This window comes from Haliaeetus albicilla, chromosome 1 (assembly GCF_947461875.1).
Source record: "Haliaeetus albicilla chromosome 1, bHalAlb1.1, whole genome shotgun sequence".
NCBI lineage: Eukaryota > Metazoa > Chordata > Aves > Accipitriformes > Accipitridae > Haliaeetus > Haliaeetus albicilla.
Genome location: NC_091483.1, coordinates 81,829,930 through 81,843,259, shown reverse-complemented (window position 1 = coordinate 81,843,259; position 13,330 = coordinate 81,829,930). Strand labels below are relative to the sequence as shown.

The window sequence follows — 13,330 nt, the reverse complement described above, 5'->3', positions numbered from 1 at the left end:
TAGTCGGACAGTTATCACCAGGCTTTTAGGCATGTACCTTATCTCACTGACAATCAAAGAGCACATGCTCCTCCTAATTAACTGCGCTTTGGACCATGGCCAGCAGTAGGAAGGTGCTTTGCAAATGACCTGCCCGCGAGTCTCCCACCAGAGCAGAAGAAAGCCTCTTCTGCAGCTGGAGGTTGTCTACAAAGTCTGTGCCATGGGGAAGGGACACCAAGAGACAAGGGAACCAACTCCCAGCAGGATCAAGATGCCCCAGCACTCTTCCCCTTCCGAGTGGATCGACTCTGCCCTGGCAATGCCCAGCCAGCACATGGAGAGTGTGAGGAGTAACGGTGTCGGTTTTGGTGGCCAGGAGGAACAGATTTGGGGTTGCATGGGGCAAAGGAGAGAAGGAGGCACTGGGAATGGCACAGGTCACGTATGATCCCTGCGAGGCTGCATTAATAGATGCACGGTCTTTTGCGGGCTGCTGTCAGATGAGATTGCTAAGCCAGACAAGCACCAGCTCGGGCTCTGACAGACACCAGGATGACGTAGCCCTGGGCTTTGACCCTGTCTGCATAGCTCAGGCCACAAAATGTTCTTAATGGATTAAACTTGGGGTGAGGAAGGATGCCAAAAGCAAGATGCCCAGCCCAGCCTTGTGGCTCCAAAGGCTCATTCAGTCCTCATGGCCGTGGCATGGGTCTTTCTTATCGTACCCTTGGAGAAGTCAACAGTAAAGCATCTAATGCTTTCTTCCTGGCATCCAAGCAGGGCAGCAGCCTGGCTTGACAGTCATACAGAAGGGAAAGAAATCCCTTTAAAAAAATGTGAGCAGCATCAGTCAAGAGCATCCTTCGCTGCAGGCTTGCCAGGGGACACAGCATCCATTCCCCTTCCCCAGCATCAGCCTGACTCAACCACACATGAACATTAGCAAAACGCACAGCGAAGTCATGGCAATCTTTCCCCAGAGCTGTTGAGTTGCATTTGGTGGCTGCTCTCTTCGCCTCTGCCTGGAGCTGTGCCTGAAGGACAGGCAGCCTTGGGCTGTGTTTGGTCATTTGCATGGTAAAGAAATATTTCTGGAATACTTGTTGGATGTTTTCAGAGCTCTGTTTCTCCCCTCACCGTGTTTCAGACTCTGTTATGTGATATTGCTCTAGCATACTAGAGGTGAGGCAGGTGTTTTGTCTTCTTTTGCTGTTTTCCTCTCTGGGCTTTTCAGCTCAGAGTCCTTCCCATGCTACCCAGCCCCAAGACACAACTGGCCAGTATCTAGAGGTGTCATCAGGCTGCATTTTGTGAAATAAAGTACCTGGAGTGAGACAGATTTGTCAGAAATGCTATTTCCATTTCACTACTGGTAGTGCTTTTGTGAGTAACGCTGGAATTTTAACTTGAGAAGAAAAATGAAAAATTTCCAGAAAAATTTTCAACAAGCTGAAATTTCAGTTTTCATTAAAAAACCCTACTTTGATTGCAATTCTTTCACCAGAGCTTGTTTCTGACCACCAACTACACAACAGCCTTCCCTCCTCTACTCCCATGGGTGCATCCAGATTCCTCCTGCTCCAGGGAGCATCTCAGAGAAGACATGGCTGGTGCAACCCCTTCATCCCTGCATGGCACAAGGCTGAGAGTGTCCTCTGCTGACTTGTTTTTATCATAAATTCTTGCATGTGGGAGCCATTATCCTTGTGAAATTACAAAAAAGTCTTTGAGAAAAAAACAGCAGTGGATAATTTGCAGGTTTTTCTTCCTCCCTCCCTCATCCCCTACAGCCCCTGTTTTAAAAATCAGACACAGGAACAATTCACAGCAACAGTTTAGACAGGTTTGTGCATGTATTTGGTACAAACAAACAAAAATATGTGCATTCTGTTTCATAGAGCTTACATCAATCTGACAGAACTTGAATCACAAAACAGAAATACTCTGGCTAATAAATACATCTGGGGATGAAAAATAAAAATCTATACATAAAAAATTCCAATGTCTGCTAAAGAAAATGTACACTTATATACACACTGTAAACAATAGTAATGCAACCCAACTGTAGTCCAGCTCAGGCTGACAGGGACCTTCCTTCCCCCTTAAATAGGACTCGTGAGAGTCTACTGACATAAAAGCTGCTGTTCACCATCCTCAACACTTGGTTCGTTGAAACAGCAAGGTCTGACGATGCAATAGTGACATGAAGCCAGTGCCATGGGGTGAGAGCTGCTGGAAAACCAAGGTATGGGTGCTTTGGGAAATAGCCTGCTTAGCAAATTTGGAGAAATGGGGCCATATCCTCAGCTGGTCGCACCCTTGTGGGTCCAGAGAAGTCAGTGGGATCAGATCAAATTTACATGCTGAAGGTCTGAGACCATTTTTCCAAATCTGGGAGAGCTTGGAGATTTAGGGAATCAAAGAGAAATGCACAATTTTAGATACTCAGCTCATACTTCAGACAACATTGTCCTTCCTCCCCTGCCAGCAAAGGCAGCCCTGTCTACTCTAAATGAAGCTCTACACAAACAGCCTCAGAGTCCAGTCCTGGCATTGCTTCTTTTGATGCAAGATGCTAAAGCAAAGGGGGGTTCTGGCTTAGGTGAGAAACAAATATTTTGCCTGAATGCAGCACAGCAGAGCTCAAAACTTTCCTACAGCACCTTGTGGGGTATCTCTCAGAGCCGGATCAAATGCAGTAAGTAAATGAGCCAGAGTTCTGGCATTTATGTGTGTGTATGCATATGTGTGCTTAAATATACTTTATCCTCATTTTCTCCCTTGTAGGTCTGTAAAGAATTGGGATGGAGAGGCAGTAAACCTCCAGACTAATCTTTCTTTCCCTTCTGGATGCTTTCAAGGGGCTGGAGGCTGTAAATGTAAATATTTCAAAAATGGGAAAAGAAGAAAGAAGTATATTTGAAAGATCAGGGAGAAGTCTAAGCAATAATGTCAACTCATTCATGGGAATTAACTTCTTGCTAGCAATTGTTAAAAGCCTCTCCAAAGTCTCAATTTATAGGAGAATGTCTGCCCATTTATAGGAGAATGTCTGCCCATTTATAGGAGAATGTCTGCTATTTTGGAGATGACAGATATATAAATAAATACAGTAAACGGTGTATGTGTATCTGTATGGTCATGGATGCACATGTTACCATGTGTGATGGGTGTCTGGCTGTGGAAAGACACCAGATAAACCTGATCCTGAGCATCAGAGAACATTTAATGGCAAAGGTCCATCCTCCCCCTTGATGAGGCTTTCACTTCTGATGATACCTGTGTCAGCTCGTCCTAAACTGTGTCCCCAAATTGCTTACATTACTCACTTGCATGTGTTAGACCTGCAAAGCAGTGTCACCAGAACAGGGTCCCAAAAATGCAGATCTGGGTGCATTTACTCCCTCCGACAGTGGCATGTGTGCACACGCATCCTGAGAGATGGGTGGAAGGTGGAAGGAGTAATGCTTTCACCTCGACCTTCCACGCATCTCTGCTCTTCAGCAGCTGCCCCCTCCCTGATGCCTTCTCTGCTACGTCCCCAGTGCCAGCAGTGCGCTTTCCCATCAGGATCCCCCAAAAGCCCAGGAAACCAGTGGCACCTGCAGTCCTGACACTGCGAAATGACTTTCTGTGTTACCCCATCATCACTGTAGGGTCTCACTTCCCTTGAAGGCCAAAGAAATGGGGGAAAAAAAAAGATGCATTTCACCACAGAGGTTCCCATGGGGTATTGGGCCCTTGCTTTGGTAGGGTTGAACTCCTCAAGCTGGCAACCTCTGGCTGATTTTGCAGGCACCGGCAAACATGCAAGCAGTAATGAGTCTGGGTTCAGTGTAAGTGCAATGCTGCCCATGTGCCTTGGTGGGATTTGCTGCTGGGAGGAAAATATTTGGACAAAATCTGCAGGACTTTGTGCAGCAATTTGTCCAGTTCAGAGTCTGGCATTGAGTAAAGGGCAGAAGGGTGTTAAGGGTGTTGAGATGGGACCAACTCCAGATATCATGTCTCAGTATGCACTGTACAAAAAAGTGAAAAATAAAAGAAGTCCAACTTTTCCTCTGTTTTGATTTCCTTTAAAGCAAATAAACAGCAGAAAGAAAGGTGACATTCTCTTTGCTATGCCTAGGAGCCTTTCATCTTCCTTTGATAGCCACCCTTAAGAGGATTAGCTAGATGTGCTGCAGGCACATTCATGAAAGACTCCTAATGGGTTTGGGGGACAGTGCTGATGTGGATGAGTTTCCATCCAGGACACGCTCAGTGTCATGTTTCCACCCCTCAACTTCATGTTGCTGTTCTTTAGTCACCTGGCTTGAGACACTGTACCTCAGATCCAGACTGTGCCTCCATCGCCTACATGTCTCCTGCCTCTGCTCACAGCTTAATCTGATGGTCACTCTTTGTGGTTCCTTGCCTGTCTGAAATTCAATAAAACCAGTGCCTGCAATGCATGGCCAAGTAGAGTTTGGGTGACCATTTTCTGAGTTGCAAATCACGATTTGTGTGAGCCAGGCCAAGGTGGGCTTGTCATGGCTCCAACCTCCCTGAGGCCCCCGGAGGAGGCCATGGTACCCTCCTGAGGGGAGCTCACACTCTGGGGCTGTGAGCAGGGCAAAAAAAACCCCTTATTGACGTTGTCTTTGACCATTCTAGTGGACATAACCAAGGGCAATTGTTGATAGCCACCGAAGGCTTTGATGTATCAGATATGTGTGAAGCCACTTGAGAGAAGAGTCATGGATGTGACCCTGACTGGGGAGAAGAACCATCTACACAAGGGAGCTCCAACTGCATGCCAGCTCCCTTTTAGCTTTGACTCTATGGGTAGTAGAAACAGGCCCCAAACTCCGCCATCTCACCTTTCCTGAGTCCCAGCGCAGGTTGACTATGGACTTGAGCAAAACCCTTAGGATGCACCTTTATTCCATGTTGTTCAAGAGAGACAACAAGAGAGACAACAAGAGCAAGAAGGGGACAGAAAAGGCTGGGGATGACTGACACCAAAAGGAGCTGCTTTCTCGCTGTATCACAGATGGATGTGCACTAGAGCAAGGTGGGTTGCAAGTGTTTCACTGGAAAGCGAAATAGGAAATGCATCACAGGTTGGAATTAGAGAAAACAGACCTGCACACCCATTGACATCAGCGTACACATCTGGACTGCTCCTCTGGCCTAAAACCAGGTTATGTGGAAGGGGCAAAGCTGTGGTCACTGCAGACCTGAATGGCTGAGAGCCAGGATCCCCCCACCCTGCTTGGGAATACCACAGTCTGCTTGCCCTCCAAAGCAAAGGCCACGGCTGGAGGTCCTGTCCAGCCCTGTAGACCTACAAGCTCCCAACCTATAATCTAAAGGATCAGCTGCCAGCTACTGCTCAGCAGCGTGCTTTCTGGGTGTTGCCTCTGGATGGAAACATGATCACAAACATGATCACATGTACTAAGGCAGGGTTGGCACCTTTTGGGGTTTGATCTTTCTGTTAGATTTTATGGTGGTGTTTTTAAGGCAAAGGAGACATCCTGGTTTCCCTTAATCGCACAGCTTCTTCCAAAGTCAAAGATAACCATCCACTGGAGGAAACAGCTCTTGACCTAAGGCCGTATCCACCCCACATCTTCCCCTCCTGCTGTGGCTCATTAAAATGGGATATGCCATTGGCTTTTATTTGAGGAACCCATAATCCCACAGAAGGGGCTGACCTCTGCGTGGGGGATGCTTGTATAACCTTTGGGCAACTGCATTTTATACCTGATTGCTGCTTCCAGTCTGCCTGACAGACCCACAAATGGTATCCCTTCACGTTTCTGCTAGATACCTCTAAAGAAACCATCGACAGCTGTCCTAGCGGCTTCAAATATCTGTTTCTCGCAGCCCGCAGCAGTCTGTTAAGTCATAGGTTTGATAGTCGATGGTTTCCGTGAAGTCATGAGGGATCCCGATAGAGACAGACTCCACCTCTGTTTTGTAGGTGGCTGTCACCCCCCCTTTGCTGGAGCCACCCCGGATTTTGTTGGAAAGGCTGTTCATCTTCTCCTTCAGCTGGGTGGATGCTGGTTTCTGGAAAGGAGTGAGCATTTTCCAGCCCTTAAAGCTGAGTGTTCGCCTCTTACTGGCTCTCTCCTGCAAGGAGGAGTGAAATATGAACGAGCTGTTCAGGGTGTTAATCCTGGGCCTCAGGTCCGTCTCGGAGTCTTGCACCGAGCTGTTCACAGAGGCCCCTCGCCAGTGGTGGTCATAGACGCGCCAGATGGGCCGTCTTCTCCGGTGGCATTGGCACTTGAGCAGCCTGATGAAAGCTCGCTTGAACTCTTTGCTGGAGCACGGGTAGATGATGGGGTTCACGCAGCTGTTGAAGTATCCCAGCCAGAAGATGACCTTGAAGACAATTTCAGAGGGCTTCAGAGATGGGAAGAAAGAACCTTGGAAGAGATTAAAAGAAATATGGTTAGAAGAAGGGGAAGGGTATGGCAGCACATGGCAGCAAAGGTGGTGGTCAGCCCGGTCTGGAAGAGGTGAGACCTGCAGTAAAGGCTGAAGGTTTGATTCTGCTATTAGGTTCTTGGCTAGCAATGCCGTTGCCACTAGACTGAAGATCTGGCCACTGCAGGACTGCAAGGCATCGACCCTAAAGTGATAATGATGGCTAATACTATGTCTTTGGCAGAAGCATCCTAGCCCCTGCTGCAAAAAGGCTCCTAGCAATGGACCCAGGACCCTCAAACACAGCTGTGAGCCATCGTGGCAAGTCCATACAGCTTGGAGGGAGGCTGTTAATTGTTGCAGGAGCTACGCAAGTCTGAGGGGTGGTGGGGATGGAGGATTTTTGGCACACCTCTCTCCAGATAACCATCCCGCTAACACCTGCCCCCCACCAAATCCAGCATGCACTGTGTTTTGAATGGGATCCACTCCAGAGGATAAAGTCCTGGTGCAGGATCCAACAGCCCCATGGCCAAATCTGTTTACCTCACTGTGGGTTCAGCCATCCTGCTCTGAACTGATGCAGGAGACTTGCACCCAAGAGATATCTTCCATATGTGGGGGCCAGGCTGTTTTCTGAGACCCTATAGCAGGACCTGAGGCCATCATTTTGGGGAACAGGTTCAGTGGTCCCCATGCCTCCCTAGTTTATCAGCACAAGACAGCCAGGCCCTGTCCCGTTCCAGATCAGACAGCAAAAATTGTTGCTCGGCTGGTTTGCATGGATCGGTTCTTGGTGCCTACCTCTTCCTACATGTTGCACTGCACAGTTCACCACTGCAACGTAAAAGGATGGCTACAGCCCTGTCACCTGCACTGATGGAAGAGCAACAGCCCTTCACCTACTACACCCGTGTATTTTGGGTCATCAATGTCACACACCCTCTGTTCGAATTTTGCAGTGATGCTAAGTTGGACTCTTATGCTGGGCTCAGATAATATCCACTGCTCCAATCTTGTACCTGCTACTTGAAAACTCTTTTGTCTACCCCAACCCCTATTTATGCTTTTGTGCTGGAGGTTCACGGTGGTTTTCTTGGTGAAAAAAACGGAGATTTTTTTTGCAGCCAGAAGATGTCAGTGTTGCTCCCCCATGGCCCCATCACTTAGCCTTCCCCACTCAGATCTGAAATAACTTTCTGACTCAGCCTTAATTTCTTTTAATTTTAGCTCTGGATGACAAACCGTGCCGCCATGTGACTGAGCGTTAATTTGTATTTTAGTAAATAACATTAGCTCTGGATATCATTATTATTTTCCCTGCATTCAAAAGCATAGTGTCAAAACAGTAAAACAGGTGCCAGGAGCCAGAAATTTGGGACTGACACTACATAAAAGCTCCCCAAGCTGTTTGCTGGAGAAAAACCATCATCCAGGAAACCCAGACCACTGGTTCCAGCAAAGCTTTTGTACACTCATCCTTAAAAAGTGCAGAAATTGCAGCCAGACTCGGCATTAGTTACGTGGGCTACTCCATTACAGGGATGTGGGTGAAGAAAGATCTCAACATCTTCTGATGGTTAGGTAGGGAAAGCACAGATGCAGCCTTTCAGCATAAATATCTGCCAAAGTCCTACCCAAGTCGTAGGACTGGAGTGCACACTGGATGTCAGTATGTGCTGAAGGAGGCATTGAATAAGGACAGTAAGCAGGACTGACGTCTCCGTGCTGGAAAGACCTGGGGCCTTCATGGAAATGAATGGCATTTGCAGTTTAATGAGCAGCCGCTGGTGTTCTAGCCTCTGGTTTTGAACAGAGTAGTAACACCGGGGTTAGGTTTTGTAGAGGCAATGACCCCACTTTGGTTGTTTTTTGATTAAAGGGGTTTATTCTTTCTGGGACAGTGGTAAGCTTTATAGGTTGGCTCTAGGCTGCTTGAATCACCCCATCCAATTCTAACCACAGCAGAAACACCAACCCCGAGTGTTTAGCCAGGAGCTTTTAAACACCCCAGCGGTGCTGGGGACGATCCCCCTTTGCATCGCATGTGCCCTCTCCTACGTTCTTCATCCCACCATGGCTTTGAGCCTTCCCCCTTTCTCGCACTGCCCCCAACCCACCACCCTGGACCCACAGGCACCATCCGATGCTTTGGGCAGTGTGGACCAGTGGTGGCTTTCCAAACCCGGCGTCAATTCCTCTGTTCAATCTCGGGTCTTGGCAATAGCGGATGGGTCTGTTTTCCTTCCCAGGCTGCTCCCTCTCCGTCCTGCCCAGGGACCTGAGCCCTGTGCTCTCTGCAAAGGGATCCCTGGCTCTCAGCCCTAAGACATTGCGTTGCCCCAGCTTGACCCTGCCATAGCTCAGTGTCGGCATTTGGGTCTAATACAGGGGAAGGAGCTCATTAAGCATGTAATCTTGCTCATACCCTTCTTGGGGAGAGGTTGCATGCCTCAGTTTCCCCACTGGACAAAGGGGCTAATTACCATAAACTCTTTCACGGTGTTGCTGTGAACCCTGTTTGCAGTGTGCACTGGGTTCTCAGAGAAGCTGCAGCTTTATGTAGCATTTTTTAACTTTAATAGAGAGAGGAAAAGAAAACAAAAAGCTATGGTAACAAAGCAAATAAAAGAAGGGTCTCTTTAGAAATGGAACTAGCAATTACTCCTCGAGCCGGGCTACTTAAGAGATTGGTGCTTGCTTAAACAGCCTGTGGTTGTTAAAATAATAATTTATATCTAGTGTTTAGTGGTACATTACACAATGCAGTTTCTGTACTACATGCTTTGTCTTTTACATCCAGATAAAAAATACAAATTGGAAAGAAAAAGCTATGAATTCTCTGAATTTCAACTTTGGCTGTTTTTCACCCACTAGAACCTTGTGTACATCTGAAGACAAGGGGCTCATTACCATCCTCATTACCATGCAAATAAGCATGCCCCTTGGAAGAGATGTGTACTGAGTGCATCCATAGTTTCTTCATTTGATCACTCTGGGATGAACAAAACTAGGCAGGGAGTCCCCAGAACAGGTCCTTGGCTGGTAACTTTGCACATGTTGGAGCATCAGACTCTCTTGGTAGGCAGTGGGAGGCTGCACGTAAGGAAATGTTGCGGGGTCTTATTTAAGGAATGAGTAAAGAATGGAAGAAATTAGCTCTTGCTTTCATACACACAAATATGCAACAACATTTTGAGAGAGGGAAGGTTTTTGGACTGGGCTTTGTAAGAGTTACTGTATAGGAGCGTAGATGTCATTAGGATGCGTGGAAGACAGTACTGAGTATTGGACACTTGAAGAGCTCAGGAAACACAGTCGGATGTGTCCAAGGTCCAGAAATAGAAAATGGGAGTAAACCATCAGGTATAGCAACACAGAGTGATGCACCAGCACTTTAGCCTGATATCTCAATGTAAGAGCACTTTTTGATGATCTGTCCCCAAAAGCATCAAAGCCGGAACACGGCAGTATCAAAAAACCGGAAACCCAAATATTGTAGGACCTGTGTCACAGTACAAGTTTGTGAAACCTGGTCTTGTTTCAAAGAGGACCTCTTCCTACTCACCCCAAATCAGCCCTCTGGACACCTCTCTTGGGCATCCAGCTCAACACTTCACGGCAAAGCTTGGTGTGCTTTTCAAAGGAGGAGGTGGTGACACCCACCTTGGGGACATCTACCCGTGGGGTGGTCTTGGTGTGGTGAGCACTGACACTACGTGCAGCACGTGTACTGGGATCTAGCAACCCCCTGCCATGCTGGAGCATCTGGGAACCCAGAGCCATCACAAGGAGAGGACAACGGAGACTTGGCTTGCCCTTGCTCTGCTTGACCAGGACTGCTACTTTCGGAGGTAACGCTCCCAGCAGGGAAGTCTCCATCCAACCTAACCAAACCCACATGTGAAACACAGAGACAGCCTGGGCAGTAGGGACAGACCTCTGAGGTCCCCCTTCTCCACCCTGACTCCCTACCCGGCGATGCTCACTTTCCTGGTGGATGGAGGATCCTGGTTGTATCTCCGTGTAGGATGCTCCCAGGTAGGGTGGGATGCAGAGCCTTGTCCTTCATATTTCCCACTGCCTTATTGAGCAGGCTCCGTGTTGGCTTACGGAGATCCTGCTGAGGACTTTGTCTTCTCCTGATAAATAAAAATTTTATAATAATACTGCTGGGGGCTTGAAAGTCCGTTTGGGGCCTTTATAACTTTCATTGTTTTATAAAAGGTCATTCCACATCTTGCAAAGTCTGAATCCTAGTGCTAGAGCTGGGTCTGAGCAAAGGCTGCAGGTCCTGTTGTAGCCCTAGATAATTATCTTCAGAATCATTAAGAAATGAAGCAAGCTGCAGGTGAGCTCAGGGAAAGCCTGCCCACACCGTGCAAAGTAACTGGACTCACAGACTAAACATGACCTGAAAATTGAATTTCATTTTTCTGGTGGTGCAAAACTTGAGCCAATGAAGTGAAAGCAAAACAGTAATTTATTTGCTGTTCTTACAGCGTGTGTGTATGTGTGTGTGTGCAGCACGTGCACGTGTGTTTGTTTGCTGTGTGTGCGCGCCTACACATTTTTTTTTTTTTTGGTAGTTATAGTCACCCTGCTTATATCTGGGGAAAAACCAGCCAGGTACAAATCTCTGAAGCCATGGGCATGCTCCCCAATGCTGTGACACCCTGTGTTGGGTGGCTAGTGGATGCAATCTCCTCTCCACATATCCAAATACATATCCAATTTTTTTTTTGTGTTGTTTGAGCTAGCACAACCTCATGAACTTTCCCTGTCTGCACTTCTCCACCCTGCCCTCCCATGACTCACTCAAAGGTGATATCACTGGATTGTTTGGAGAGTTGCTGTTCCCAGTGTTCAGCGCTCAAAAAATTAAAGCAAAACAAGAAAAAAGACAAATGCACAAATGAAAATGGACTGAGTCCAATCTAAATTCTGGCCCCAGCTCCCAGTACGCAGCCAGAATCTGTGAGCAGGCTTGCTTTCTGCCGCAGTTGGCAGAGGCATCTTTGTTTTAAAAGGTCCCTGCTCTACAGCATGTCCTGAATAGTCTTCGGCACAAAAGTGCTGCAGACGTGATAGCAGGTGGGTAAAAAAAAAACGGTGCCAAAGTCATGCCCCAGTGCTGTCTCACCAAGAGTGGGAAACTGCTGTGAGGACCACCAGGATTGTTCACACTGACAAGGGGCTTCACTGTAGGCTTTTATGGGAAATCACCCCTGGACAAAAATAGGTTATGGACAGTTGGACCTTGCATGTGTTGGTGGAATGCCATGGAGAAGGTCAACAGGGAACTATTATTCACTGCCTTTTCCACTACAAGCGGCTCCACAGGAGATGGAGATGAGCGGGTAGTAGGTTAAAAGCAAAGAAGAGGAGATGATTCTTCTCACAGCCTGTTGCTCAGCTGTGGATGTCCCTGCAGCAGGAGGCTGTGGATGCTAAAAAACGATTGGCCAAACTCATGGAAAGGAAAAAATCTACCAAGGTGCAAACCACTCTGTTCTTGAGTTAGGAAGCTCCAGAAATCCATATATAGGATTAGACCTGTGGTGGGGACAGGTGTCACATCACCCAAGCCTCTCCTGAATATGTCCTCAAAGGCCAGGAGGGGTCTGAGGACTCCCTCAGGTTGTGTCAGAGCAGCAAGTCAAGAGAACTGCGGCTGGTATAGGAAAAATCCTGATGTAGGAGGTACCGTAGCTGCTGAAGCTTACTGTGGGCTCTCCTGGCCAAAGAAAAGGTCAGTCTCTTCCTTCTTTTCTTTCTGGCTCTCACAAACTAGATTAATTAAATCTGTTCCAAAGCAATCATAAGCTGCCACTTTCTTCCCATTACTCAGCCTGCGTCCCTCCTTGCTAGCTCCTTCCCAGGCCCCATGATGGACAACCTCCCTGATGCAGCTGCCAAGTTATGGAAGAACGGACTGGATATCGGCAAGGATTCCTGCCTATGTGTGGGACTGGGAGTCTCAGCTTCCAACCAGTCTTTCCCAACCTTCTCCTCCATCCACTATCGACCACTTCCACTGGGCATCTGTAGGCGTATCAGGGTCCCTAGAGGGTTAACACCTCCTTGCAGCTGGTGGCATGTCTTGGAATGATGGAGGAGTTCACTGCCCTGCTAGGATGGATCCAAGAGCTGCTTGGCGTAGGGAGGAGGACAGCATGTTTGCAGTCACTCCGGCGTTTTCCCTGGAGGGCGATGGCGTTGGGATATCGGCTGGAATTCCTCAGGCCTGTGAGCCTTCCAGCCGAACCCGTAAACAATGTCACAGATAAGCAACAGCTTCCATCACGCCAATGAGCTGCTTGCGTGCCTTTCTGCGCGTAGGCATGACTGCTTGCTCCAAATTCTGCACCCTAATCTGGTTGAGAAGAAAAGCAGGCAGAAGCTACCCCTCCCGGGCCCATTGCTGATCTTCTAGGCAGTGTTGTGTTGTCCCAAGTTGATGGTTGGAGAACCCCTGGCAATGCCAAAGCTCATGGTGGGATGTGCATATCTGATGTGCAGGGTCCCCATGGGGAGGGCTGGCAGCCTGTGGTGTGGTGGGGCTCAGGGAAACATGGTTTAGTCTGGGGGTGGTGGTGGGGTTGCAAAGGCAGGAGAGACCAGCCGGGGGGGGGTGTCAAAGGCTCTGAAAAACACCCACGCTCTCAAGCAGTATCTTAAAGTTGAGGTGTCAGTGCAGTTTGCCTGTCAGTAAGAGAAAAGAAATGCAGCGGAGCCTTGCTCTGATCATTTACTGGTCTAATTCATGGTCCCCAAAGCTGTCCCTTAACCTCTAGGCAGTATGGTCCTCGTGATGTCTCCAAAGCTCTCCTCTGAGTTGCAGCACATCAGTAGGACTTTGACTGAAATTGCCCTTCATTGCCCTCAAAGCTCACGCTGGAGCTTTTCTCAAAGCAATCCCATG

General features: G+C 48.0%; 1 protein-coding gene across 1 annotated transcript in view; it reads right to left on the bottom strand.

Moving 5' to 3' along the window:
* Positions 1–1,811: 1,811 nt before the first annotated feature.
* The window catches only part of ADRA1D (adrenoceptor alpha 1D), a 50,251-nt gene continuing 38,732 nt past the window's right edge, over positions 1,812–13,330 (bottom strand). The window contains exon 2 of the mRNA XM_009921872.2: positions 1,812–6,404. Within this exon, the coding sequence (XP_009920174.2) occupies positions 5,836–6,404 (569 nt within the window). The 3' untranslated portion in view covers positions 1,812–5,835. The remainder of the gene's footprint in view (positions 6,405–13,330) is intronic.